A 26,476-nucleotide genomic window follows, 5' to 3' on the forward strand; every position below is an offset into this window, starting at 1 on the left:
TAGACTAGATGACAGCCTCAGGTCCCATTCAGCCTGCATTACTTATAGCCACAATAAAAATATTTAAACACTGATGGATCAGCCAGAAAGAAAAACAGGGACTTAAGTGCTGGTTTGTGTGGGCAACTTTCTCTTTTATTACACTCTAACTTAATATTTTATAAAACTCTAAACCCAAACACATAATTTATTTTATTCAAATTCACAGAAGATATTTACAGAACTATAACTGGCTTCCACACTTTCTGAAAATATAACACTTCAGAGGCCAATCTGACAGAATGGCTTGCATCCCAATTAACACTTACGTACAAAGCAGGACAGAGCTATCCAGTTATGGAGCAAAGGTTCCAGAAAGCCTGGATCAGCTTACTGTCAAGGAGACTTGGCTCAGTGGTTCATTTTACAGTGACATTGACAATTTTTGTGGTAAGCCACAGCTTGTTTATTAGCTGTCATACCCTGTTCCTGAAGCCTCTCCTTCTAAACCTTAAACAGCTTCAAGAAAATTGAAATGTGTGAAAGGCAAAAGGATTAGTCTCAGGTGGTGCAGACTCCACAGGACAACAGGAGGTAGCAGCTGAATACCCAGGCTGCGCTCAACCTCTGCTTTTGTCTTCAGTCTCTTAAGAAAATGGGGGAACATATCCAATGTCTACAGTGATTTTGGTATAAAGAGGATGCTTTGTCCTGGAAAGGAGCCTGAACTGTAATGAATTCATTCCATCAGCTTTCCATGTTTTCCTGGTGTCATGTCGGGAAGTAGGCCTGCAGAAGGAACAATATCTGCAGTTAGACAGAAGAACAGAGGTGGCTTTTGCAGCTGAAGCTGCAGAAGAAAGAGGATTCCAGAGGGCACAAGGGATTAGCAGAAAAGTCCTGAGAAAATTCTTCCCACATGATACAGAACAAACAGATGACAATAAATTCCCACTGAGTTTTCTGAACAAGGAGGACAATTTGGACTGGACCCTAATCAGACAGGGACAGCAGTGAGGTGGCAGCTACAGCCTGTCAAAACCCAAGAATTTGGCAGCAGCTTAGAGAGACCTGGGAGTGCAACAGAGGCTTTCAGCAACGGTGTACACAGGCTGCTGTAGGTAGGTTTTTAGACAGGGTTGTTATGGAAACCTGAGTTTTGAGATGATGAAAGGAGATCTGCACTGCCAGTATGACAAGCCTCCACCACACTTGACCCAACACCCTCCTCCAGCTCTTCTATATAAAACAGCGTTATAAAGTCTCTCATAGCACCTTCCTCATGTCTTCAAGCTAGAATACTGCTTTCCTGTATTTTAATGGCACATTTTAACTCCATGCAGAGTGAGGAGCAAGTTTTTTATTATAAGGGAAATTGTAACAAAGTGCCTCTTCAAAGTGAACTCTCCTTATTTACACGGCAGGCAGTATTTTTTCTTAAAAGTTTTACTCCCTGAATGATTTGATGCTCAAGTCTGACATGTGTTAGCTTCCTAGAGAGAATGTGTCCTTCACAATAGGAAAGAAGGGTAGGAAACAAGGAGAAACCCTTCACGTGCAAAGACAGGAGCCAAATGATTCAGTTGAAACTGACTGGGACCTGCTTTTAAATAGACTTCCTAAAGCAGAAAAAGCAGCAGTGACATGAGGTACATTTACTTCCTGTTCTGAGGAAGATGACAGTAACACTCTGCCTGCCACAAGGCAAAGAGCAGCCCCCAACCCAAACAGTTACCTTCTCCAAGGCTCTTGCATTTCTGTCTCTTCATTGTAGTTCATCACTTTGTATCGTCCAAGGTGAGGTGATGTCCGGACTATTTTCATTCCTGCTAACTGAATCCTTTAAAACAGCATACAAAAATATTTGCTTAGGCATAAAGATGCCCTCTGTAGACTTAGAGTCAGAGATGATTTTCAGTGTTAATGCAATAAAAACAAAACGCAGAAGCAGCACATGATCTCCTCTAGCGGGACTTGGGCCAAGCTTGGGCTAGAAAGCTCCCAGCTGCAGTGCACTTTGACAGGGTACAAGAGGATTATGGCAAGCAGGGAATGAACAACAACATGCAGAGCATTCAGGAGGGATTCCCGTGACTATGACAAAATCATTATTCCACTTCCTTCTGAGAGCAGAGCTTTTACTGCCTAGAGTTTCATCACCTAAACTTAAAAAAAAAACAAACCAAAAAACCGAAAAATACCTCAAACCTGCAGATTCTGAAAGGAAGCCAGTCCTGAGTTGCAAAACCAGATTAACACTCTCTGTTCTTTGAGACGTGCCATTCATTCAGAGGGCCTGATTATACTGGTTCATAAAAGATCAGTGATAAATACAGGCACCAGACACACAATTGTGAGCTCAGCTGCAGTACAGTTAGATAAGAAAAGAGTGAACTGAAGGCTCAGAATTCAGGAACAGAGCTAAGAACAGCATTTTGGGTGACTCAAGCAACCTATAACCCACTGCCAATAGCACCTATGTTAGCTTGACAATAAAAAGTGCTTTTAACAGTGTCATGGCTACCAAACCTCTATCACAGGACAGCTCTTACATAGAGAAAATTCCTCTGAATGTAAGAATGAATGTTTGGTCAGTTGAGGTTATCTAACTGGCATGTTTGCAGCATTTGACTGTGTTCCACTCAGATCTGATAGAGCAGGAATGTTATAAAGCTGAAAGAGGCCACACAACTGAAAATATTTGTTAGATTAGGGCCATGAGATGGTTATAACACTTCACTGATAGTGCTCCAATACTACTATTTCAGAATGACTTTTAGACGAAGTTTCTTGTTTTCTGAACATAAGCTTATGGCACATTCAATCATAATTAGACCAACAAGCAAGAACACTATCCTAGCTTTGTTGTTACAGTTTTTGCATTGCAAAATTAAACTAAAACTGTAGTATGGTACTGCTAAGAATGCAACAGACTTTCCTGTAGTTGATAATACTAATACATAAGTGGTTACAATTAGAATAGTGTTTTCCTCTAAGAGAAGGTAGATCCTGGTGTTTGCTACAACTAATACAGTTTTGCAGTCTGCCACCTGTAAGTAGCAGCCAGCAGTTTTTTTCACTAACTCTGCTTTAATGAACAGTATCCTAGCAAAAAGGAAAAATTTACACAGGACTTTTTGAAACTGGACATTGAAATGTGAAAAAATTAATAATTTCATTAATTTTTCATTGCTACATGGTAAGACGTGCTTAAGCAGTTCCTAAAATCCACATACTGGATGGTCATTGAAGAGCTGGCAGCTCATTCCTAACTTGTGCAGGTTGAGACTTCAGAATGTGAATAAATCATTAACAGGCACTGTCCATGGCCTACATTTATCTCTGGGCCAAAGCACTGCAAATCATTAATATATGTTTTCTCTGAAAATATATGTTTCTCTGAAAACATATAACTAATTCCTTTAAAGAAAGGGCTATTTTGTGAGCTGGATAATCCACTTGTTTTCCAGGAGCCTCTTCAAGGAAGTGTACTCCTATGCATAAGTGGCATGACTCTTTATCCCTTGTACTGAAAACCATATTGGATGCCTAAGGTGTATTAAGAACAACTGAATAGACTTAGCATTATAGTGTTTGATGTAAAGATCTATTTTCCTAGTATTCCATTCCTTTCATAAATGCTGACTCTAAAAACAATCACACAGCCATTTAGTTGGCTTCATATGAAAGGCAAAGGAGGAATTCTATGTTAGAAAATCTGACTTTCAATTTCTACATGAATATTGCTTTGAAAAAAACGTGTGTAACTTGTAAATTGTGCAAGACAAAAAAAAAAGCCTTCCAGGGTCAGTTTAGTTTTATAAACTCCCCATAAGCCTGTCTCAGTGCTGGGTGATGAAGTGCACAGTGCAACTACGAAGCTGGATAAAGAAGCTGCAGCCATGATTGTGCACTTGAAGAATTCACATTAGGCAGAGTACCTGGAACTAAAGTCATCATATTTGCTCCTACAGCATGCTGCTGCCATGGCAACCAAAGTACAAGAAAGACCATCAACTCTTGCTGTCACTGACTCACATTAGAACGCAGGCTTCTCCGTCACCCAGCACTGCAGACAAAAGATACAATTCCTTGCGTTCCTTAATGCCAAGTATCAGTGATTAGGGAACACTTGGAGCAACCTAAATGCACTTAACTTAAATTCCCAACTGTCTGAGATTTGCTAAGTACCTTCTTATTTGTCAAGCTTGCAGATTCCTTCCCTCCACTGGGGCTGTCCACGTCAAAGGAGGCACTTGTCAAGTACTAGTGGTTATAACCCCTGGGACTAAAGGCACAAGGATGTGAAGTAACATTCTGCTCTCCAGAACCGAGAAAGCTTTGTTTTCCCAGCATACAGTGATTGGATTCACAGGTTCTGAGCATCTTCTGATAATAACCATTCCCAATTACACCAGCATTTTGGATTATAATGACACTGCAAGCACATAAAGGAATACTGTCTTGGCTCTTTTCTTAGCGTAGTGCTACACTTCACTAGCCAGCTTGGTTCTACTTTGAGCCTGTTCTGTGACTAGTACCTTGTAGCAATGTCATCATTTTCACCACCATCACCCCAGTATGTGTTTGGAAACCCATTCATCTTCATGTAATGGTCTGGAGTCAGAGCAGATACGCCTCCAAAAAAAGACTTGTAAGGCAGACTAAAAGAGAAAAAAACAAAAGAAGAAAAAGCAAAGCAACAATATTAAAGGCTAATACCTGTCCTCCACAACTAACAATGTGATCTAAGTCACACATATATTTTACAGACACTGTCATTACAGTCTCAAAATCCAAAATGGTAAACAATGTAATTTCCATCATTCCCCTTCCATCTTCCCCCAAAGTAGACCGAAGTAGAGATGGTTTCAAACTCCACCTCTTGGGTCAGTTTAAAATTGCTGCATCCTATCACATCATTTTCCATATGGTCCAGTATTTTCCACCTTATACTTTTAACCTTGAAGTAAAGTCAAACTGAAACCTGTCAGTCATTTGCCAAGCTGAGCTAACAGTGTGAGAGGGAACTACAGGCAAAGAATTGTTCAAGGTTCCATGCATAGGTCAAGAATATCCTTTCCTGGGGAAGTAACTACTGCAAAACTAATACACAGAAAACCTCATAAAAGTTGTATCTTTCACTGTTACCATCCATACTTTCTAAGCAACCAATTAGAATATATACACAGAAAACAAATGGAAGTACTTACGTATACTGAAACTTATCCATAGCACTTGCCATATGCTTGGGATAGTATTCATCACAAATGTAGAGGTTATAGTCATTCTCAGGCACTAGGTCAACATCATGCAGGACAAGGCAGTCCCAGTCTTCATCCTTCATGGCTTCCCGGACACCAACATTAAGCAGCTTTGCTCGGTTAAATGAACCACTTCCCACCTGGAAAAGAAAACCTACATTTCTTCACCAAAACAACAAATATGATAACACAATTGTTTTGGTAAAAAAGCCTTATTCAATTGAATGACAGTCATGAATCAATGCTGGCTGCAAATTCCGTGCTCCTGACTGAAAATTTCACCCACCCTCTTCACAACATTCTCAACAATTATCAGCTTTGCTTTGTCAGGGCTATATACACTGTCGGTACCTGAAGAAGGCTGACTTTCAAGAGATCTGTAAGCCATTCCTCAGGTGTACATTTGCACATCAACACTTTTGCCCTGACCACTGTTTATTAAAGCTTAGAAATGAGAAAAAAACATTCTAGTCAAACAAAAAGCTTCTCCCTCCCAGTCAACTATGGGGTTTAATTCATGCATCCAAAACTTGCTTTCTCACCACTGATCTTTTGCAACACGAATCCACGTCAGTTACAAAAGGCTGTTTGATCTGCATAGGCTGCCCCACAGCAGTGTGAAGACAGATGTTTGCATTTGATATAGACTGAAAATATCCAACTTCACTTGAGCATTTAAAGTTTTGCTCGGTAGCCACACTGACAAAGCTACAGATGAACCACATTCAACTCAAACAGATGAAAATACAAGTTACCACTTAAATGACCACTCTATCCCTCTAGAATAAAAAACTCCAACAGAACCAATCAATAGCAGAATGATCTTGAGAATGTTATGATATTTCAATCATTAGCAGCCATGGAGATGGGACAACATAAAACTGACCTCCTCTCAGCCCATTCATAAAACAGTATTTCCACATTAGAAGAGTCACATTTCATGGAATGGCCTAGCTTGGAAGGGACCTTAAAGATGATGTAATTCCAAACTCCCTGCCATGGACAGGGACACCTTTCACTAGACCAGGTTGCTCAGAGTCCTGTCACTACACGGTCTTGTAAAAAGTCTCTCTCAGTCCTTCTTGTAGACTCCCTTCAGGTACAGGAAGACCACAATCAGGGCACCCCTAAGCTGTCTCTTTTCCAGGCTGAACAAACCAAATTCTCTCAGCCTTTCCCCACAGGAGAGGTGCTCCAGCCCTCTAATCATCTTGCTTGTCTCCTCTGGATGGGCTCCAATAGGTCAGTGACCTTCCTGTGCTGGGGACTCAGGAGCTGGATGCAGCATTCCAGGCAGGGTCTCACAGGAGTGGAGTCAGAATCACCTCCCCTGAACTCCTGGCGATGCTGCTTTTGATGCAGCTCAGGACACAACTGGCTTTTTGGGCTGCAAGCACACCCTGCCAGCTCATGTCCAGCCTCTCATCCACGAGCACCGTGAAGTCCTTATTGGCAGGGCTGCCCTCCATCTGTTCATCCACCAGCCTGTATTGATACCAGTGAGTGCCCTGACCCAGGCACATTCCTTGTACAGAACATAACCTGTAACTGGGAAGCTCAGCTATACCACCAGGCACATTTGATTTAGATTTACCTGCTGAATTAAGTAGATAGTGTAACTGAGCTGCTGGCGCTGCAAGAAAGGATGAATATAGTAGAGAAGATGGCGGAGATACTTCTCCTGGTTCCTGTAGGCTACAAGGATGGCGGATTTGTAGCGGGCGAAACAGTGAGGTGGCCTGTAGTGACCACCAGACTGAACAAAAGGGTTTTTTTTCATGATCATCCTTTCACTAGGGAGCATCCTAAAGGTGATGGTTAATGGACCAACTGTAAGGAGACAGAAAAGATGACAAAAAAAGATCAGCGTTATTTCTTAACCTTCATTTAGACCTATCAGATTAGCTACATATGTTCAGTACTTCAGGCACCAGCCCTACCATAGAACAGTTAACAATGCCCAGGCAGCTGTGCCTGTCTGATGGATTTCACCACTGCCTCCTGGTCCCCACCCCACGGCTCCGCACCGAGGGGTGCTGGGCTCACTATCAGGATGGCACACTCCCTGCCAGGCATCCTGAGTCCTGGCACAGCCTCACTGAGATCCTGCACAGCTTGCTCTTCCCTGGTACTCACTCTCTACTACAGTCTTGTGTTCCTTAGATGAGATTCTTGAATAATGTATTCACTATAAGAACCAAGCTGAAAATTAATCAAGATGAACAGACACATCTGCTTTTGCTACCTATTTGGAAAATTTCTCTAAGCCTCTTTTAGAAGACATCAGAGGACAAGGATGTCCGAATGGATATTCAGCAGGACAGAGGGAAAATAGTTTAAAGCCTGGATGAATACTTGATGTTATATGTTGCAAGGGCTGTATTTGCTATATTATTTCATTTTATACACTGTGATAAGTAGGCAGTACTTCAAAATGTTGAAAGAAGCAGATGACAGAGCTGAGAAGGAAGAAAAGTGTTACATTTTCAGGAACAGGTGCAAGGTAGCAAAAGAAACTACATATCATTCTTTCTCTACTCAGCATTGCAATTTTAAATACAAAACATACTGAGTATGTTCAACAGTTTTTACCTAATTGAAGATAATTTGCATTTTTACATTAATTCTTCCATTCTTCAGATGGAAAAAGCTTGACAAGTCACAAGTAAAAAAAAATCAATTACCATTTTAACACAAATCTCATTGTTATTTTATGAATAAACAAATTCTACAATTATTTAAATGCCTGTCACCCAGGCTACTGAGAAAAGCCTCCAGAAGTAGCAGAAGAGTTACTTTTATACACAAATCAGTGTGTCTTAATGACTTCCTACAACTACAAGCTTCTAAGAAAATAAAGCACAAATGCAAAGCAAGATTAAAATCTAGTACTGTAGTGAACCAGGGAAAACTTTCAGTAAATCATAATTACAAGCTGACAATTTCATATGACAGTTCTATCCAACAATTCTCTGCAGGCCATGCTATCAAATGCAAAATATTTTTTGCACCAGAAGTCTGTAAGGCAGGTTTATTGTTGTTGGTTTTTTTAAATAGATATAAACAAGACTTTTTTTCCTTACAAGCTCATAGTTAATGCTATGTTTGTCTTATTCCATATCTTGTAAGCCAGGCTCCCTCTTAAATGACTGAAATAAATTATTCACTCAAAAAACTTCTGATAGTGAAGCCTGAGAGGGAACAAATATTTAGGCCTGGTGTTCAGTAGCTTTCATTTGAGCAGGAAAAGGTACAGGTGTGCTTTAAGACTAATTAAGCAGGTCCAGAAGCTGCTGCTTCCAGCCCATCCTGCATTCAAGTCTCTGCTACAATTCTAACAAAAAACATAAAAATGGAGCCTGTTCTCACCCACATCCTGTTTAACTGACACAGAAGGAAACAACATCCCTCCACTGGTTTTTGGTTGTTCTTTTTTTCCTTTTTTTTGGGGTGGGGTGGGGTGTCTTGTTTGCTTGTTTTGGGGGTTGGTTTTGAGCAGTAACAAGGCTTAGGCACTATATCTGGCATAAGACTCAAGGTGTCCATTCAGAACCAGGAAATGTTTGCTGTTGTGTAGAAGTTGGTACACATCCCATTCCTCACAGGCAAGAGAACATCCGAATGGCATTTCCTGAAGGTCGGTCTGAACAGCCACTGATCTCATTCTTCAGGCTGTCAAAAAGGTCTGGCCATTGTGAATCCCACTTCATGGCTTTTGCTGCTTGGTTTCAGTTTGTTTTTAAAAAGAAAACCTGAATTTTGTTTGTGAGCAAGATTGTGCAATAGCTGCCTCCTAAATATCACTTTTCAGTCCTTCCCCAGGTATCTAAAATGCAGCGTAATTGATTTTGACTGCATTGCCCTCAGCAAGAAACTGGAATACATGGCCACATATATGTACCTGGAACAGAAGGGTAGTTCTTCAGAGAATCATGCTGTGGGCCCATCAATCTAGGCCACATGTACAGTTAAGATTTTATTGTATTATCACCTACTTCTACATGTACAGTTTCCTTTTCTGCCTTTAAGACCCCCACATTTCAGTCCAAAGATGTTTTTAACTTGTAGTTTATACTGCCTTTTAGATCTGTGGACTCTCTGATTAGAAGATCTTTAACCACTGATTTTACGACAACTGGAGCCTGATAAAGAAATTTTATATTCAGGGATTTTAAATATAAATCGTAACTCCAAGGAAAATATAAGAAAGGGAATTGATCCCTTGTATTCTCCCACAAAGGCAGGATTTTGCTTTCTGTAAGACAATTGGGACTCTTTGTATTGCAGAGTAACATTTTGTAGTGATAATCCTTAAGAAAAAAGAAAACCTAAATTTGAACATTATGGGTATGAGTAAGACAACATGCAATAGTTTCACTTCTGTTCTCTCCTTCCATACCCAGGCATACCATTCAGGGAGAGTAATATCTGCATTTTCCAGTTTTTTCAAGATGTCATGTTCTCCCATGCTGCCTGGCTCCACACCTCAAAGAACTCAGCTTAGAAACTCAAACTAGTATATGCCAAGGAGAAAAGAAAAGAAATTAGTGTGACTTAATACTCCCAAAACTCCCTACACTCCTTGGCTACAAGCTAAAATCTGGCTCTCATGTCTCCCTTCTGCCCAACTAACAAGAGGCTAATGCACTGCAATCTAAATCCCAAATGTGAGCAGAGCAGTCGCAGTCTCAACTAAAGAGCGAAAAATAAAACTGCTGAAGTGCAGCTTTTGAAAATGAGGAAAACCCCATCTTAGACATACCAGAAAGCACAGGATCCCAGTTCAGGCAGGGTACAGAACCAACACCCTGAAGTGTTCAAGCAATGTTTCTGTAGACAAGTTCCTAAGGTGTTTCTGTGTCTGTACCATCACACAGAAGGTGTTTAATTAATATGAAATTCAGTGTGTAGAGTTATGACTCACAATTCCCTGTCTGCTTTATTAGTTGGTGCCAGTGACAGCACACTCCTTGTTTGCTTCACTTTCTAGGCAAGACATTTCTCTATCAGGGATCTATTGATTTTGACCAGTTCTATCCCACCTTAAGAAAGTAACTACAAGACTTCTAAACTCCCTGCTACACACTTAGAGTTTGCAGCCATAATTACCAAGTCCAACCAAATCAAGCAGTATTTATACAAGCTAAGGAAGTGGGAATGGTAGCATGGATGAATAGTGCAGCACCACACACTTCATTAACAGAGTCATATTTGTATAATTCTAACACTCTTGGAAGAAAAAAAAAAGCAGAACAACAGCTCTAATTCAAGCACAGGTTTCTAATGACAGAATACAAGGCTGCCTCAGCGGCAACAGAAAATAAATCTCAGCATTATCACCTTTTTATTTCTCTTTAAATCCGAGAGAAGAAACTCTGATAGCATGAGAAAACGTAACAGGAGCTACTTATTACCACAACAGATGGCCACGCTCATGACAGGTTATGACAGATGGGAGTGAAAAGCAGTAACTACTGCAAGAAGGGCTTCAAAAAAATCCTTCTGTAGCAGGAGTGAGTTACAAACAGCAGAGTTACAGACAGAACTTTCAACCACTGAAGTTCTCAAGGGTCAAACCAACTTGTTCAGCAGATACCATGCATGAAGTAAGGTACCTCTTTAAACCAAAATAAAAATAATAAAAAAGCCAAGTCTTCTAAGTATCAAACTTCTTCCTGATAAGAGGAAAAGACAAACCAAACCAAGACATCTTGCATGTAATGTGAGAAAGTCAGATTTTGAATTTACAAGCTACTTTGTTTATATTTAAAGAATATACCTCTAGCATATAAACACTTCACTTTTTCCAAAAACAGAGGAAAGAGGCAACTGGTTATTTGTATAGAAACTTTAACCTTTGAGGAACTCAAGTAATTTATTCACAATATTAATGAAGACACTGAATACCTTGTGCAATGCTTTTCAAGTTGTGGTCACAAAAGGTTCAATGTCTAGACTTTAACCAGATGTTAAAAAAGTATGACTAGGCAGCAAGAGTCTAGTTCCTCTAAGGCAGAGATGATAAGCAACTATACTTGAATTCTTATTACACAGCCCTGGAAGAACCAAAATTCAAGAGGCAGGAAAAAGACAGATGAGCTGCAAGCTGATTTACATTCAAACAGTTATCAAAATGATCTACTCTATATATAAACGGAAAAAGTGCTGCACTTCATAAAAGCCCTGATGCAGAAACCATTTATGCCATTTGGCATCCTTCCAGTTACTTTAACATGCTTTGGAGTGGGCACAGTGACTTATTACCAGCTCTGACTTGGAGACTGGAGTCCTCAAGAATTGATTTGAAATCTCATTTAATAGAGCTTATGAAATTAATATTAAAAGGCATCAGGCTCTCTGATATAACACTTCCAAGAGAGATCAGTCTCATGAGAGAAGATTGTAATAACCATTCAAGACATTTATAAGTATTTATGTATCTATTCACATGTGCCCATTACAAAACAAAGGGGAACTACCTTGCAAATTAGCACGTTTCTCAGTTAAAAACAAAGCAAACACCCAGAAGAGGCTGGCACGCAGAGATACCAGAAGAAATAATTAACTTCCTATATTTAAAGCGAAATATCACTGAGTAAAAGTTAATTTGTAGCAGAGAGCTCATTTTTCTAAATCTGAATCTGTATCAATGCTCCAAATTCCTTGTGTTTCCCCACAACAGCAGTTCATACGCTCCACTCAAAATGTCGTGCAGCCAAGCTCTCACAATTACTCTGCCTCATTTGCCTCTTACTTTTTTTCTCCCAGCCAACTTACTGTTTCTGTCTATGACTCACATTATGTTTTTATTTTAGCTCTGAAGTACCATATACAGACCAATCCCCTGTTCCCAGCACTCTTAGGGATGGACAGAAGTCTTAAAGACTTCACAGCTCTCAGAGCACAGATTAGTGTAATTTTACCCTGCATCTTCCTCCTCCATGTACATCTCTACTCTTGTTTATCCAATGGTGTACAGACAGGCTGCACAGAATTGCATGCAGTTTTACTTGGTGGGGGTTTTTTTTGAGACCAAAGCTGTCTCACTGACTCTTTAGGAAAGTGGATTCTCATCAGTAGTGGAGACAAATAGGGTGCAGTCACGTTTCTGCTGTGCTTTTTTCAATGAAATAATCCAGCCTAAAACAAGGTATTGTAGCTTCCCAGAAGAACTGATGGGCTGAGTGCACTGGGACCATTGTAGCTGGCACCTGTGCAAAAAGGTTCTGTGCTATTAAGATTCAGGATTTAGTTAGTGGAGCTGTTTCCCAGGGAAATGCTGAAACATATACCCAGAAGTCATCTTACAATTTCACGTCTTTAACTACAAACAACAGAGGAAGGAAGAAAATTTATCAAAAGAACAAGTATCATTACAAGGATGGCAGTCTAAAAAGCCCCATCTAAAGGGTCCAAGCAGAGCTGTCTAACACAGATAAGCAACTTGACACATGAGCACTTGAGCTTCCCACAAAACTTCCACCTGAACCAAAGTCAGACGTTTGCTCTTAATGGGCTCTATGGGTGGTCATCAGCTTTCCTAGAACAGCAGGGCAACTACAAAGCAGAATTCCAATGCCAGTTCTATACAGCATTTAGATATGACAAACTTGTGTGGTTTGGAAAAGGTAGACAAGAGTAATGTGCTAGGCAGTACTCTAAAGAAGCTGGTGACCCCAAACCAGCTGTAAGTGCATGCTTGATAGAACTCAGACACTCATGGCTGACTGATTCACTGTTTCCTGAGACACATCACCACTTTAATAACACTACACTTGCTTTATGGGTTTGTATTTACTTAAAATTTCTCAGTTGGTTTAGCAGTCCAGTTCCTGGATGAATGCTGCCTTTAGGATCAGTTCTAATTTGGTTCTAGGGTAAATATAAACTAACCTGTGACCAGACTTTTAAGTCTAACGGAGTTCTTAACTCTAAACAATGTGCAACAATCACAGGCAAAAAAATCACCATGAAAAGCAAGGTGTCAAGCTATATCCTCATGCAAACAGTATTTAAAGCCAACTTAAACAACTTATATTGAACTACAGGCTTGATATAAGGTTGAGACAAAGAACTCGGGAATTATGGTGAGTCAGAGGTCAGTATTATGCAGTTACCAAATGGTTGGCACATTTTATACAGGACTGCCATGAAAAGAAAAGCATTACTAACTTGGCACTACCACCAAACACTGTTTTCACTCTTGCTCTACAATCTCAATGTTTACATAGCCAAGCCCTTAATATTGGAAGTTTATTGGTCAGTAAAACACTTTTCCTCACATAACCATAGAATAGAATCATAGAATCGATTGCGTTGGAAGAGACCTCCGAGATCATCAAGTCCAACCCTTGGTCCAACTCCAGTCCATTTACCAGATCATGGCACTCAGTGCCACGGCCAGTCTCAGTTGAAAAACCTCCAGGGATGGGGAATCCACCACCTCTCTGGGCAGCCCATTCCAATGCCTGAGCACTCTCTCCGTAAAGAATTTCTTTCTGATCTCCAACTTAAAATTCCCCTGGCAGAGCTTGAGCCTGTGCCCCCTTGTCCTATTGCTGAGTGCCTGGGAGAAGAGACCAGCCCCCACCTGGCTAGAACTTCCCTTCAGGTAGTTCTAGACAGTGCTGAGGTCACCTCTGAGCCTCCTCTTCTCCAGGCTAAACACACCCCCAGCTCCCTCAGCCTCTCCCCACAGGACTTGTGCTCCAGTCCCTTCACCAGCCTTGTTGCTCTTCTCTGGCCCCGCTCCAGCCCCTCAATATCTTTCCTGAACTGAGGGGCCCAGAACTGAACACAACACTCAAGGTGTGGCCTCACCAACGCAGAGTACAGGGGAAGGATCACTGCCCTAGGCCTGCTGGCCACACTATTTTTGATACAATAAAAATGAGTTAAGTTAATGGGAGGAAATTTTGCCAGCCTAAGTGGCACACCAGTATCCCGCGTGCAAAGCGGAGCGGTTGGGAGCGGACCCAACAACCGGGGCGGGGGAGGGAGGTTGGTACGCACCGAGCACGGGGGAGCGCGGGGGGCAGAAGGGCAGGGGGTGCCCGCGGGGGCCGCGCGCGAACAGGCTCAGGTTCGTGTACACGTCGTGGCGCCGCGAGTAATCCACGGCCGGTGGCGACTCCAGCATCCCGCGAAACACGTTCGAAGGTCCACCTCGGAACAGGATCACGAGAAATACCGCTTGGAAGAGACAAACAAACAGCAGGAAACAGTGGTTTTCCACACGGGAGAGGGACATAGTTTTTAGCCCATGCTCCGGGGTCTGGGCGGCGAGGAGCTGATCTGCCTTTCGCGAGCTGCCGCTCCACGCGCTGGGCTACATCGCAGACCTTCTTCTTTTCCTCCTCCTCCAACTTTCTGAGGCGGCAGCGTGCTCTCCTAGCGCGGCTTGGCCAGAACGCCGAGCGCCAAAACTCGCCGCTGTGCCAGGCCAGCCCGAGCAGAGCCCCGGGGCAGCGGCACGGGCGCGCTGTGGCACCGGCGCAGCGCCCGCCCACCTCCCCGTGAGACTACAGCTCCCAGCATGCAGAGCAAGGCCGGGCGGGGCCGGGCGGGCCGCGCTGCCGCGAGGCACCACGGGAGATGTAGTCCATGTTCCCCCTCCCTCCGCACCCGCCGCTGTGTGACCGGCGGGATGGGAGAAGGATGGAGGCGCCGGCTGGGCTCGGGCTGCTGTCCCCACTTTAAACTGGTTATTGGACCGGTCAGGGAGAGATGAACAGAAATTTAGACATCGGAATGGACTGCCCAGGTAAGTGGTGGAGTCACCATCTCTGGAGGTGTTTAAGGAAAGGCTGGACGTTGCACTGAAGTGTCATGGTCCAGTCGGCATGGTGGTATTCAGTGTGAGTCGATGATCTCAGAGGTCTTTTCCAACCTAATTGATTTCGTGACTATGTGAAATGGATGCACCTGTCTGTGTCTGCAGGGCCCACAGCAGCACGGCTGCTCCCCCACTGCGAGTGACCCCCTGCCATGGCCTTGCTGTCCCTAAAAATTTCAGCTTTTACACCCCTCTCTTTGCTGGCTGATTTTGTGAAGAGATGGGGCTTACAAGATTGTGCTGTCAGTCATCTGCCTGCTCTCACGTGCATGTTTTCACTTAAATGTGGCAGAGGAAAAGACATCTTACAAGGCTTCAAAGAAGCATCAGGAGGTGGATTTGCACTGGGGAGAGACTTTAGAAGCAAATCTGTGCCTGTGAGAGGGGCAGCACGAGCTCAGCATCCTGCTCCGAGGTGTAGCCACTGGCCGGGCACTGTGTGCCGTCCCAGAGCAGGCACAGCACTGAGCACCAGGACACGCTGCCCAGACAGGCTGTCTCCTTCTCTGCAGGAATTCAAAAGCCACCTGGACACAAGCCTGACGTGCTCCAGGGAAGATTCTGCTTTACCAGGGAGGTTGGACCAGATGATCTCCAATGATCCCTCTCAATCTCACCCGTTCTGTTATTCTATGACGCATGTGTTGTTCTTTGTCTTCCAAACAGGTTGGCATGGGAAGATGGGGGGAAAGGGTGATAGCACTTACATGGAGCGCTGGGAGTAGTTTTCCTTCAGACTTGGCCTAAGGTACAGGGCAGACATCTACAGGAAACAACATCAGTCATTCTGCTGCACAGAACAACTCATTATTCAAGTTAAGTGGATTGCTTAAGGCCTGGATGCAAATTGTCATCATTTCACATTTAATTTTAACTTCATTGGTTTTTAAAATAAAAAATGTACTTAATAACTTTTTTCCCTGGGCAAAGTCTTGCTTTACTGAAACCCACCCAATGATGCTGCAGCAAAGATTGCTTCTCTTACACCAGTGTATCTACTGTTTACATTCTCCCTGTGCCATTCCCTTCACAATCACAGCAAACCCACCCTGCTTGTCCACCCCTCCATAAAACAAAGCAGTGTTTGCTGTTTTATGGTAGTTCCAGTGAGTACAATGCCATGGACAGGAAAGAATTAATCTCTGCATCAGCTATGAAACAAACAAAGGAACCAAGATTTTCATGGTACGACCTGGGGTTGCAGACAGCAATTGTTTTAGGGCCTAGCACTGCTTTATGTTCTGCTTGTGATCCTTCCTTGAGTCACAGTAGGAAATCACAATGTGGGAACAACTCGAACAAAGTATGTCTGCCTCCATCTGTGTCAGAGAAGGGAGAAGCTGGACCCACTGAACTGTCCTGTACCAGTGGCTCTGCTAACTTCCTCATAGTCAGGGCTTAGTTGTAAACATTGTCACCCTGTGCCAGTTTTTGAGCAAAAGAATCAGGTCAGATAGAAAGGCAAAAGCCTACACCAATCTGTATTTTTATCTGTATATGCTTTCAAGGCTGGAAAACTAACATACAGCTTGCCAGATCAACTGTCTGCAGAAAAGCCCAACAGCACCTGTTTCTGTGCAGGCTGAGAGAGCTGAATCTCTAGGAATGTCTCCCTTGGGAGCCTTCCAAGCCCAAATGCAGTTCCTCTCTTTCCCCTTCAACTATCAGCACTGAAATAGGTGTATCATAAACCCACCATGACCTTTATTCTCACAAGAGAGCAAGTAAGTCAGGACTGGAGAGCAAAGTATAGATCAAAACTTCATGGTGCCAGCAGGTCTGAGCCTTTTCAAGGTCACAATGCTCCTGTTTTAAACAGAGCTCTGGAAAGCTAGGGTGTGTTTTGAATTAAAAATGAATTTTATTGCCTAAATGCAAAAAAAATAATGTCACTGTCTCCAGTGAAGCGTAGAAGGGAGGTGGCAGGCAGTTTAGCAACCTCTGCACAGAGATTTACTGAGGGCAGTGATGGAGGAAAACAATGCGAGACTGGATCTGTAAGAAACAGGCACTGGGCTGTCTTCACAGTGAAAGGTTTGCCTTTCTCATTTTCACATGTCTGCCTGAGAAATTAAATTGCATGCATTCAAAAAAAAAAAGACAAACACCATCTTCAACAGAGCTTGAAATTAAGTTTGTGCAAGAGCCTCTGAATTGTCCCAGGGGAGGGGGCTTTCTCTCCCTCCAAGTGCAGTTTTACTTCCAATCAGCCTCGAATGTGATGCAAGACTGAGAGAAGCACCTCGCTCCATTTAATAAGATTCATTCTTGCTTGCTCTTTTTCTCTCCCCTTCTCTTCCATGCTCTGTCTCCTGGGGCCTGCATTAGATCCCTGTTGAAAATGCAGCAAAATGACTTTGGGAAGCTTTGCCTTGAAAATGCAGGGCCCAAGGAGCGGAGGAACAGCTGATCCCAGCCCCCAGGGTTTCCATTATGGGAAGGGGAAGGTAGCATTAGTCATTGTACAAGCATCAAAGAAACTTTCAGCCACTACACCCAATCAGAGCTGTGCTTCTTTTTTTGGGGTGTGCCTGAGTTTTCTAGTGGGGTGGATGTTTCAGGTACTTTAGCCACAGCAGTTCTTTCTCAGCCTTTTGCAGGACCTTGGCTTGTAAACCTCACATTGTACTTTAAGCAGCAGCTTTTTGAATGTGATTTTTTTATTATACAGATATGAATTTGGCTTGTACTCTAGTATGCTAAATTTTTAGCAAGACTTCCTCAGAAGTCTTAACACTGCTTCCATGTTTCTAGGAAGTGGGTGCCCCGTTGATGTTAAAAACCCCAGATAGCTTATGTCATGGACCTTGCCTCAGTGCCAGCAAATCAGTGAGAGCATTAGAAACAGGACCTGCTTCTTCCAGGCTTGTGGATTAGCCAACAGTGGGCTCCTGTCAAATAGACATTTTGCTAAAAGAGATGGTGGCATCCTTCCCCTCTCCTTTGTGATGGAGAACTGACAGCCTGCCCAGTGTTTTGACCACCACTCACTCACTTCTGAATTGTGGTCAGCACCTTTGCAGAGCCATCTCAGTAGGAATGGTCAGCATGTCCAAAATGACACCTAGAGATGCCATAAGATTATAGAGTTTGCGCTATATTCTCCTGTCTCCTTTTTTCTTTATCTCTATAATGCAAGCACCAGTTTTGATGACCTGAAATGTTTTTGCTTGACTTTCTCTTTGGGTTAGGCTAAGACTGAAATGGGTAGCCTTGAAATGAGAACTAAAATGGATACATTCTCCATTACAGAGTCCACTGTGTTTTCCTGGAAAAGGAATAAGCACTTAGGCTGCACACAAGACAATGGTGCAATATCATACTATTCACATTGTATTTAATAATGCTCTAGTACCATTCAATATAAATAAATAACCATTAAAAAGTACTTTCTTGACATTCTCTTTTGTTCATCAGCAGTATTTTTTGCAACAGGAAAGGTTAGTAATATTCATTGGTTGGTGAATTGGATGAATCTCAGAGAACATGAGTATCAGGTACTAATATGCTAGTAAAAACCAGGAGCTGGAGTGCCTTCTCCTGTTTAAATACTTCAGGCTTGATCTGCAGCTTTCCTCCTTACTGCATTCACTTTCCTTGAAGCCTGTAACTCTTGACAGCTGCTCCTCTCCTGGGCTCTCCCACCCAGCTCTGCTAACAAACAGCCATCTTGTGGTGCCTGTTACTCACCTACCCTTAACTGATACGCCTTGGCCAGCAGCAGTCCTTGCTGTCCTTGGGCTGCTCCACAGGGAAGAGTATTTGTGCTGTGCAGGTCCAAATGTCTGCTAGCCTGGAATATCAGCTGTGTACATTCATGCTGTCTATACAAGGTTTTGGTTCTGCACAATTTAGGGACTGAACAGAACTTCTTGATTCATGGAAAGTCTACTCCCCAGAGACAGGCTGTAGCAAGAATTGAGATGGTGCAATAGGGCTGGTCTTGACTCACCGACACTGAACTGACAGCATAGTACATACAGGAATAGTACTTTTGCTTTCTTATGGGGATAGAGAGAACAACTTTCTGAAAACATGTGTATGGTGGTATCCATTGCAATGGGAATAGATCCTTGCCATAGACACCCACTGTTAGTGCCAAAAGCCTATGTAGGACCTGTGTGAGATTAAAGGCCAGAGAATTAATCACCACACCTCCTCCTGTTCATACAGGCAGAAAGCCTGCCCATCTCAGAGGAGCAAATGGAGGATCATAAATCAGCTCCTTTATTCCCTCACTCTTGCTCATTCACTGAAACTGCAAAGAAGGGGACTTAATCTTGGTCTAATGCTGGGTAGAAGCATTGAGGCCTGGTGGCAGAATGGCTTGGCAAAGCCCACTGGAGTGCAGGCCCAGTTACCTTCTGAGGAGGACAGGACAGAAAGCTCTGACAAATGCAGAGTGAAAAGCATTTTGTGGATGCTGGGCTTCTTTCATGCTATCCAGCGCCAGTATGCCAGACCCTTGCTCTCTAAGGACCTTCCTAGGGTCCAGAGAAGACACTGTTTTTTCAGTCCATTCAGTATTTCTTCATACTGAGACATGACCCAGACTGCTGGGTGTCTTCATCCAGACCCTGGTCTAAGTTTCGCTGAACACAGCCTCCACTTCTCTATTTGCTGCCTATTCTTTGATTTCTCCTACCTCCCTCTCTGACAGGAGGCATCTCATCCCCTTTGCCCCTTCCTGTATTTTAGCCTCCCTTCTACAGTAGATGAGCGGTAGCTCATTGTCCATTGAGGGAATATGGACCAGGTACCCTTCAAAGAGCCCCCTTCATGGAGACTTCCCAAGATCCCATGGGGACTATCTGTTGAGTGAGGCACTCTTTGCCTCTATTTTTACCTCACAGTGATTGCTTGGGAGCCAGAAACTTGGTGCCACCCACGTCTCTTGCATAAAGGAACTGTAATTTCCTTTGCTGTACTCCCCTTCTTGCTGTGTTTCTGATCATTTTGCTGGTTTAAGACACCATTGTAAAGAAACCCCAGGAAGTGCAGAACATATGACATTCATCGGTGAGCACCAAGCTCTACTGTTCTGAAGCAAGGGAATATTCTTTCTTCATTAGTAAGCCAGGTCATCTACATTAAAACTAAACAAGGAACAGGCAAAGAATTCTAGTATAAATAAATCAACAAATAAATAAGTTTTCTGCTAGCCCATAATTTCTTGGGTGAGGGATGATTCAGCTGCTTATAGCATTCCCCCAGCTGTGAAATCCTTGATGTGTTTTAAATGCCTAAAGCATTGTTTCTCATGGCCTGAGTGAAGAAGGTTTTCAGTATATGCTCAGAGGGGTTTCTGGGTCATTCAAGGAATCTTCCTGGAAAAGTCGCAGCAACACCACTCCCCACGCACACACATGGTACCAACACTTGTGCTTTTAATCCAGTGCTTCAGTCCTCATTTGCACCACCTGCTTTGTGGGCTGCCTTCCACCTGACTGTCTTCCTGTTTTATTGAGGGAAAGGGAAACCCTTCCACATGACACTGACACCTCTCTTTTCACAGCACCACACACTCCTTTCAAAGTTCAACTGGAAAACCTTGTCATATTTGCTATTTCAGTTGTCATGTATTTGCTCAAGATAGGTTTTCCAATGATGTCTCCACATTCCTCGATGTTCTCACAGAAGATGAGTGCAGGCTGGGGGTTCCTCGTCTGAGCACTTCTCACCCACCTCCACTTCAAAGTTGTCTTCCTCTCTGGAGGTCTACAAAGCAAGTCCATGTACATGACTTGAGGCTATTGAAGCACCTCGCGGTGCTGCAGAAGGCTTCCAGGCCTTGAACACGTTCAAGTCCAGCCATCTTTGCCCCTGTGTTCTGGTTCTTGCAGCGAGACATGGAGGCATGACCTTTGAGGTACAGTACCTGCCAGATCTTCCTGAGCAGGAGAGGACCTTTATCCAGAGTGCTCTGTGCCTGGGGATCTGGAACAGCATTTTCCAATAACCTTAAGTGCAGACAGTTCACGATCCCAGACAAGGGGTAGGCATCAGGTCGCTTTTGAACTCCCAAACCCCAAATAAGTCTCTACAGCACAGCTTTCTCTCCAACACTGAAGGTTGTTCCATGTCAGGATCTGAATGTATCCCTTAGAGGGAGAGTCTCTCAGGCTAGCTTTGCTTTAAAGCTGTTTTAAGAGCATACCAGCCTCAGGTCAACAGGTCTACATTTGTGCTTTAGTGACAACTCCTGTCCTTGAACCACTGAAGATCAGGTTTTACTATATGCCAGGAGACACCTTTGGAGGCACCTGCACCCATCCCAGATTTCAGCCCCTATGCTGGCACAGCTGAGAATGAAGACCACATCTAATAAATTTTAATGAATGGTTAAAAGTACAGGGCCCAGTGGGGAAGGGAAGCACTGCTCTCCCAGGTGGGAAGGATCTCAGGGCACCACATCACCTCTGTCCCTGCTTATTACCACCTTTTTGGGCCGTGGGAGCTGATAGGAGGTGGTGACATTTGGGGTTGTTTATCATCCTGCTGCAGTGGAGCAGAGTGCTGGACAGAACAGGAAGGGAGCACAACTGCTATGGTTGCTGACAAACTTCAGGAATGATCACAGCCTGCTGCCTCTGTCAAAACAAACACAAGATGAGGTAAGAAGGAGATAGACGTGTCAATACAACATCTAGTACAATAGAGCTATCCCCTGGCTGAGGCTACCACCTGGCAGGCATCAGCAAACAGGTTCCCCAATGACACTGTGTATGGCTTTGGGTTGGGATATGGCTGAAGAGCTTCTTGTTCTATTTGCACTACAGACTCCTAGCTGGGAGATTTTATTTATGGATTAGATAAAGTTTTTGATGGATTTTTTTTGTCTGCCCTTAAAAATCATTATTTTAACTTCTTTGATTTTTTTTTAAAGGAAGAGCCGAAGGATGAGATCTGAGGACCGCTGTTCAGTCTGTCTGGGAGCTCTGAAATGCAGATGAACATTCTGTTTCTGAATTTCACAAGGCAGCAGGACCCCTATACTAACCTAAGCACACTCTTCTCTCTCAGATGCCTGTAAATAAATTGTAGCAATAAAAAGAGATAGTTTTTATAACACCAGTCTTGAGCGATAGTTTTCAGGTCTTTAACAAAGAAAACTGTGAAGTGAAATTAATTTTTGTCTTGTGCTCTCAGAAGCCAAAGCCTGTGTTTCGAGGGGGTTTCAACAGTCAGCAGGGATATATGCTGTGATAGCTTTTGGTTGCTCTGTGGCAAGCAGCCATGCAAGTGGTCCCACTAGAGATTATGAGAGCACCAAATCCCACACCAGGCAATGTCTGCCTAGTTCACATCTGCAGGCTTTCAAGGGAAAGGGAGGTCTGGGATTTAACTGGCTCAATCTGAACCTCAAGAAGGACTAATTACTAGGAGGGAAAGACAGAGACATTCTCCTTATTGTGCCTAAGAACAGAAAATCCCCAGGGGAGCAATTTTGCCTCTTTTTCTCAGCCCTGGCTTATCTAGACCATGTATGTCAAGGTTTTGAAGTTCAGCAGCCTTGATAATAAGGAACTCCAAAACACTGTAGCCATCAGCAGCGATCTCAAAACTTTAAATAGGCAATCTAACAATTTTGCTTGACTGCCCAGTCAAAAATTTTACCTTGCAGGTGTCTCCTTGACTGGATGCCTTCAGCCAACCTGGTAGGTCAAAGCACCTGCCCCACATGGCAGATAGAGGTGCAGATACTATTGTGGTCAAATTCACTGCTAGTGCAAGTGAAAAGCTCTTCAAAATATACAGGGCTGACCAGCCAACAATCTGCTTTAAACTGTCAGAGAGGATAGCTTAGATAAGGGTGCAAGTTCTGCTGGTGAATGTGTGGCAGGGTCTTTATCCCTCAGACTGTTTTGCATCCTTTCCCACAACAAGTGACTTGTGGGGAGCCATTCCCATGAGAATCCATAGCTGGTGTGTGGCATTTCTCATGGAGGATGGCTGGAGTGTTTGGCTGGGGAGAGATGGTGAGGACTAAAGTGATGATAAATGGCACGTTTATGAAAACATCACGTCTGCACTCTGCATCTGTAGTGGAACAGTCAGCCCCTCCTCTGACAGTTAATCAAGGAGGGTCTACTCTATCTGAGTTTTTATAAGCCTGTTCATCCTTTACAAAGTAAGTGGTACCTCCAGACCAGTTAACTGGATTCTGAGTACTTATGAGCTGAGTTTAGGCTTTACCCTGCTGCAGACCCAGCATGAGTGAGTGTGCAAAATGAGCCCATTGCTGCTAGTGGATCTCACAAAAGCAGTGGTGAAAAGTAAAGCTGCTGCTTAAGCACAGGTGTCTTGCATCATTTATGGGTTGCTAGGATATCCAAGATATTAATAAAAAACTGACAGATACACGACAGAGTTTGTGCCCTACGGGAGGGCTGGGTAGACTACCCCAGGGTCCCTGTGGTGGCACCAGGTGACTATTTAGGCAAGTGACTTGTGTCCATTCCATCTGCTGATAGGTGTGCAGGCACTCATATTGCTTTGCACTCTTTGTATGGCTGTCACTCAGAGATGATGAGATGATGTGGAAATTCCATGTGCAGCTACTAGTGATGCACACAGGAGATGAGTGCAGAAGTTGAAATACTTGTGACTGTCTATATGAAAGCTGTCAGTTTTATGTCCACTTGTAGAGCTGAGCTGAGCTGAATATTTGGGTCAGAACTGAAAGCAGCCCTGGAACATCTTACAAAGTAGGACTAAATAATTCAGCATCCTGTATCCTGACACAGATGTGAGTAATTTCAGAAAGAGCTGGGTAATCCCAAATTTGGATACATTTATTCTTTTGGGACTTTTAGGATAGGAATCTGCCAGGGACAGACATTGGGATCAGAGGGCATGGAACCTGATAGGGGAGGTCATAGGTCCTCTGAAGCCCATGCATCCTCAGTCTCTTTCTAAGAACATATCAATGATCTCTGATACATTCCCGCCCTCACTTGTGGTGGTTGCCATAATTCCCCATCCTGCTGCTGAATCTGGCTCTGTGAACTGCAAAGGCATTTCCCAGTGCCTTCACTATGTCTCCTGAGCAGCAGATGTATTCCTAGCTCTGGTAACGTTAGTACCAAGCCCCTCAAACTGAGAGTCTGTGTAGGTTGTGCTTTGCCAGTTCCTGTTTTCGGTGGTCTAATCATTCCATCAGCCTTTCCCTGCTGCACCCACACCACAGCTGTTCATGCAGGATAAAAGCTGAGGGTGGGTGCATGAAGCACTGCAGAGGTGGCAGGGCTGCTAGGACAAAAGGTTGTCTGCAGGAGTGTGATTTCCTTCTGCACACTGTAGGACAACTCCCACACTAAAAAGAATTTGGAGCTGGCAGAAAGAACAGAGCAAGGAATTTGGCTTGTTCTTAATACTGAGTGAAACTGTGGAACTCTGCTGCAACTTTATCTGTAATCAGGCAAAGCTTTCACATGGTCTGCAAAGGAGTCTTGAATGAGTAAGAAATTTCTTGTGCAAAGGGTGGCATGGTGAATTACTGGGACAGTCATATATGAAGTTTTTGAGGAAATAACAGCATAAATAAGCAAACAGGTACAGATTATTTGCCTTATTAAAAACAATAAAGACAAAGGTACTTACACCCTGGAGCTGGCTCCCTACTTACACCTCTACTCTGGGATCTGTAAATCCACGCTTGCCTTCATTAACCAGAGTGGGCCTCTCAGTTCTTGTGTGCCACACCAACACCTAGAGGGAATTGCAAAGAGTTCAAGTGTTCTGGATGCCATGGGAACAATGAGAGCACCACATTCATTGGGTGGGATCCTCAGAAAGCTGGAGATCACAGCTGTTTGAAGTATGTGAATCAATGGGCTGATCCTGGGAGACACCTCATGGGCACATGAAACAGTGACAAGGAGGAGGGATCATTCTGGAGCAAAACCCCAGAATCAGCCCTCTGCCAATCCTCATGGATTTTTGTGAAGCAATCTGGGCACAAATTGTATATATAAGGCTCTTTATTAAGAGAATGCATAGCACTGCTCCTCAGCTCTCTCTGAGCTTCACATCTGTGAAGAATTTGGCAGGCTTCCTCCATCTGCCACAGCACCATTTGGCCCTGACATGTGCCAGCACAGGGCAGGCACAGTGGAAGATGGAGGAGCATGGCAGGAGGCTGTAAAAGCAGTCAGGACTCAGCAAGGAGACTATATCTTCAAGGTTTCTTGTCCTACTCACCTTTGTGCAGTTGGCTGCTTTGGGCTCTAGCCCGTCCATAGTCACTAGATCCTTCAGCAGACTGGTTTCCTGGTAGCCTCCTTTAACTCCCTCCAGCTTGAAACTGGCGTGAGGCTTCTCCAAAATCAGCTTGATGCTGATAGCAAATCCAGCCATGTCAATAGCAAAGGGACGATTAGGGTCAAAGACGGTTTTCCAGCCCACTACCTTCCCTGCTGGGCTCACTTTAGGGGATTCGTATCGCAGCCCCCCAACAAAAGCCACTGGCCAGACTGACACTCTCCTTGTGTAGCGCATCTGTGTGCCAGAAAGAGACAGTGCTGTGAGAATTCAACCCCACGTTTGTCCCAACCCATTACTGTACCATTCTCAGCTTTCATTGGCACTTGTCCTTCCCTCTTGACTACCCATTCAATCACACTGCTCTAGGCAGCACAAGCTCTTGTTCACCTGTGCAACTGCTTGAAGAGCTACAGCTTCCAAGGCCACAAGCCTGTTTTTTAGCGTATTCTTCTCTGAACATCAGCCTCATTGCTCCTCTGTGCCCACATTCAGTCTCTCAGAAGAATTAAAACCTTTGATTTTTTGATGTCATTCAAACTTTTATCATTTTTTGGTAGAGTTTTATTATCTTTCTAAATGCCAAGTACAACTTCTACAAGGCTTCTAGCTCCATATAATCAACTCCAGTCACTCCATGCAAGTAATCTCCCTCGATGACTGATCCATCTTTGTCCTCCTTTATTGTAACTTCTCTCCCCATCCCCCATGTTGTTTTTTCATCCATGGCTACTGCCTAAAAGAGTGGGGTTTTATTGTCAGAAAATATATGGAAAGAAGTAAGAAAGGATGAACCTAACAGAGATCTAAAAAATTCTGAAAACGGGAAATATGTCCTGATGCATAATTCTGCACTTCAAGTGGCTTAGTGCAGTTTGGCTTAAATTGGTGACAAGGGAGTTTACTGGATTTTTGCAAGTTTACAATAGACTTGGCATCTCACAAAAGCCAGGTTTCTAGCCGAAGTCTGGGCAAGCTTCTGTGATCCCAGAGGCACAGGCCTCTTGTGGTGGCTGGAATTCAGAGTACTGAAGGGCAGCCAAGGAGTAAAGATGAATTAGAAATTCAGACAACGTTTCTACTACCATCCATCCGCTACCCAGCACACCCCTACAACAGTTCAGATTTACACTTT

At 43.5% G+C, this 26,476-nt stretch overlaps 2 protein-coding genes across 4 annotated transcripts in view; both read right to left on the reverse strand.

The window, feature by feature from the left end:
• Positions 1-113: 113 nt before the first annotated feature.
• Positions 114-14,753, reverse strand: B4GALT3 (beta-1,4-galactosyltransferase 3). Its single transcript, XM_071560430.1, has 6 exons — positions 14,256-14,753; positions 6,838-7,073; positions 5,193-5,383; positions 4,521-4,643; positions 1,715-1,819; positions 114-768 (listed from the first exon to the last, which is right to left on the reverse strand). The coding sequence occupies exons 1-6, from the start codon at positions 14,491-14,493 to the stop codon at positions 627-629; spliced, it is 1,035 nt and encodes a 344-aa protein (XP_071416531.1). The 5' UTR covers positions 14,494-14,753; the 3' UTR covers positions 114-626.
• Positions 14,754-15,919: 1,166 nt separating this feature from the next.
• LOC139674248 (galactosylgalactosylxylosylprotein 3-beta-glucuronosyltransferase 1-like) overlaps positions 15,920-26,476 on the reverse strand; it is a 31,908-nt gene continuing 21,351 nt past the window's right edge. For all 3 annotated transcript variants that reach the window (XM_071560446.1, XM_071560456.1, XM_071560439.1), the window contains exons 4-6: positions 25,282-25,578; positions 24,682-24,789; positions 15,920-21,668 (exon numbers count right to left, since the gene is read on the reverse strand). In XM_071560446.1, the coding sequence (XP_071416547.1) occupies positions 24,703-24,789; positions 25,282-25,578 (384 nt within the window). In that variant the 3' untranslated portion in view covers positions 15,920-21,668; positions 24,682-24,702. The remainder of the gene's footprint in view (positions 21,669-24,681; positions 24,790-25,281; positions 25,579-26,476) is intronic.

Source organism: Pithys albifrons, chromosome 1 (genome assembly GCF_047495875.1).
Source record: "Pithys albifrons albifrons isolate INPA30051 chromosome 1, PitAlb_v1, whole genome shotgun sequence".
Classification (NCBI taxonomy): Eukaryota; Metazoa; Chordata; class Aves; order Passeriformes; family Thamnophilidae; genus Pithys; species Pithys albifrons.

Coding starts and splice junctions, on each gene's coding strand:
- B4GALT3 (XM_071560430.1), bottom strand. CDS start 14,493: ATGTCCCTCTCCCGTGTGGAAAACCACTGTTTCCTGCTGTTTGTTTGT. Junction 7,074..14,255: donor CCCGCGCTCCCCCGTGCTCG/GTGCGTACCAAC, acceptor GTCTCCTTACAG/TTGGTCCATTAACCATCACC. Junction 5,384..6,837: donor CTATCTACTTAATTCAGCAG/GTAAATCTAAAT, acceptor TTTCTTTTCCAG/GTGGGAAGTGGTTCATTTAA.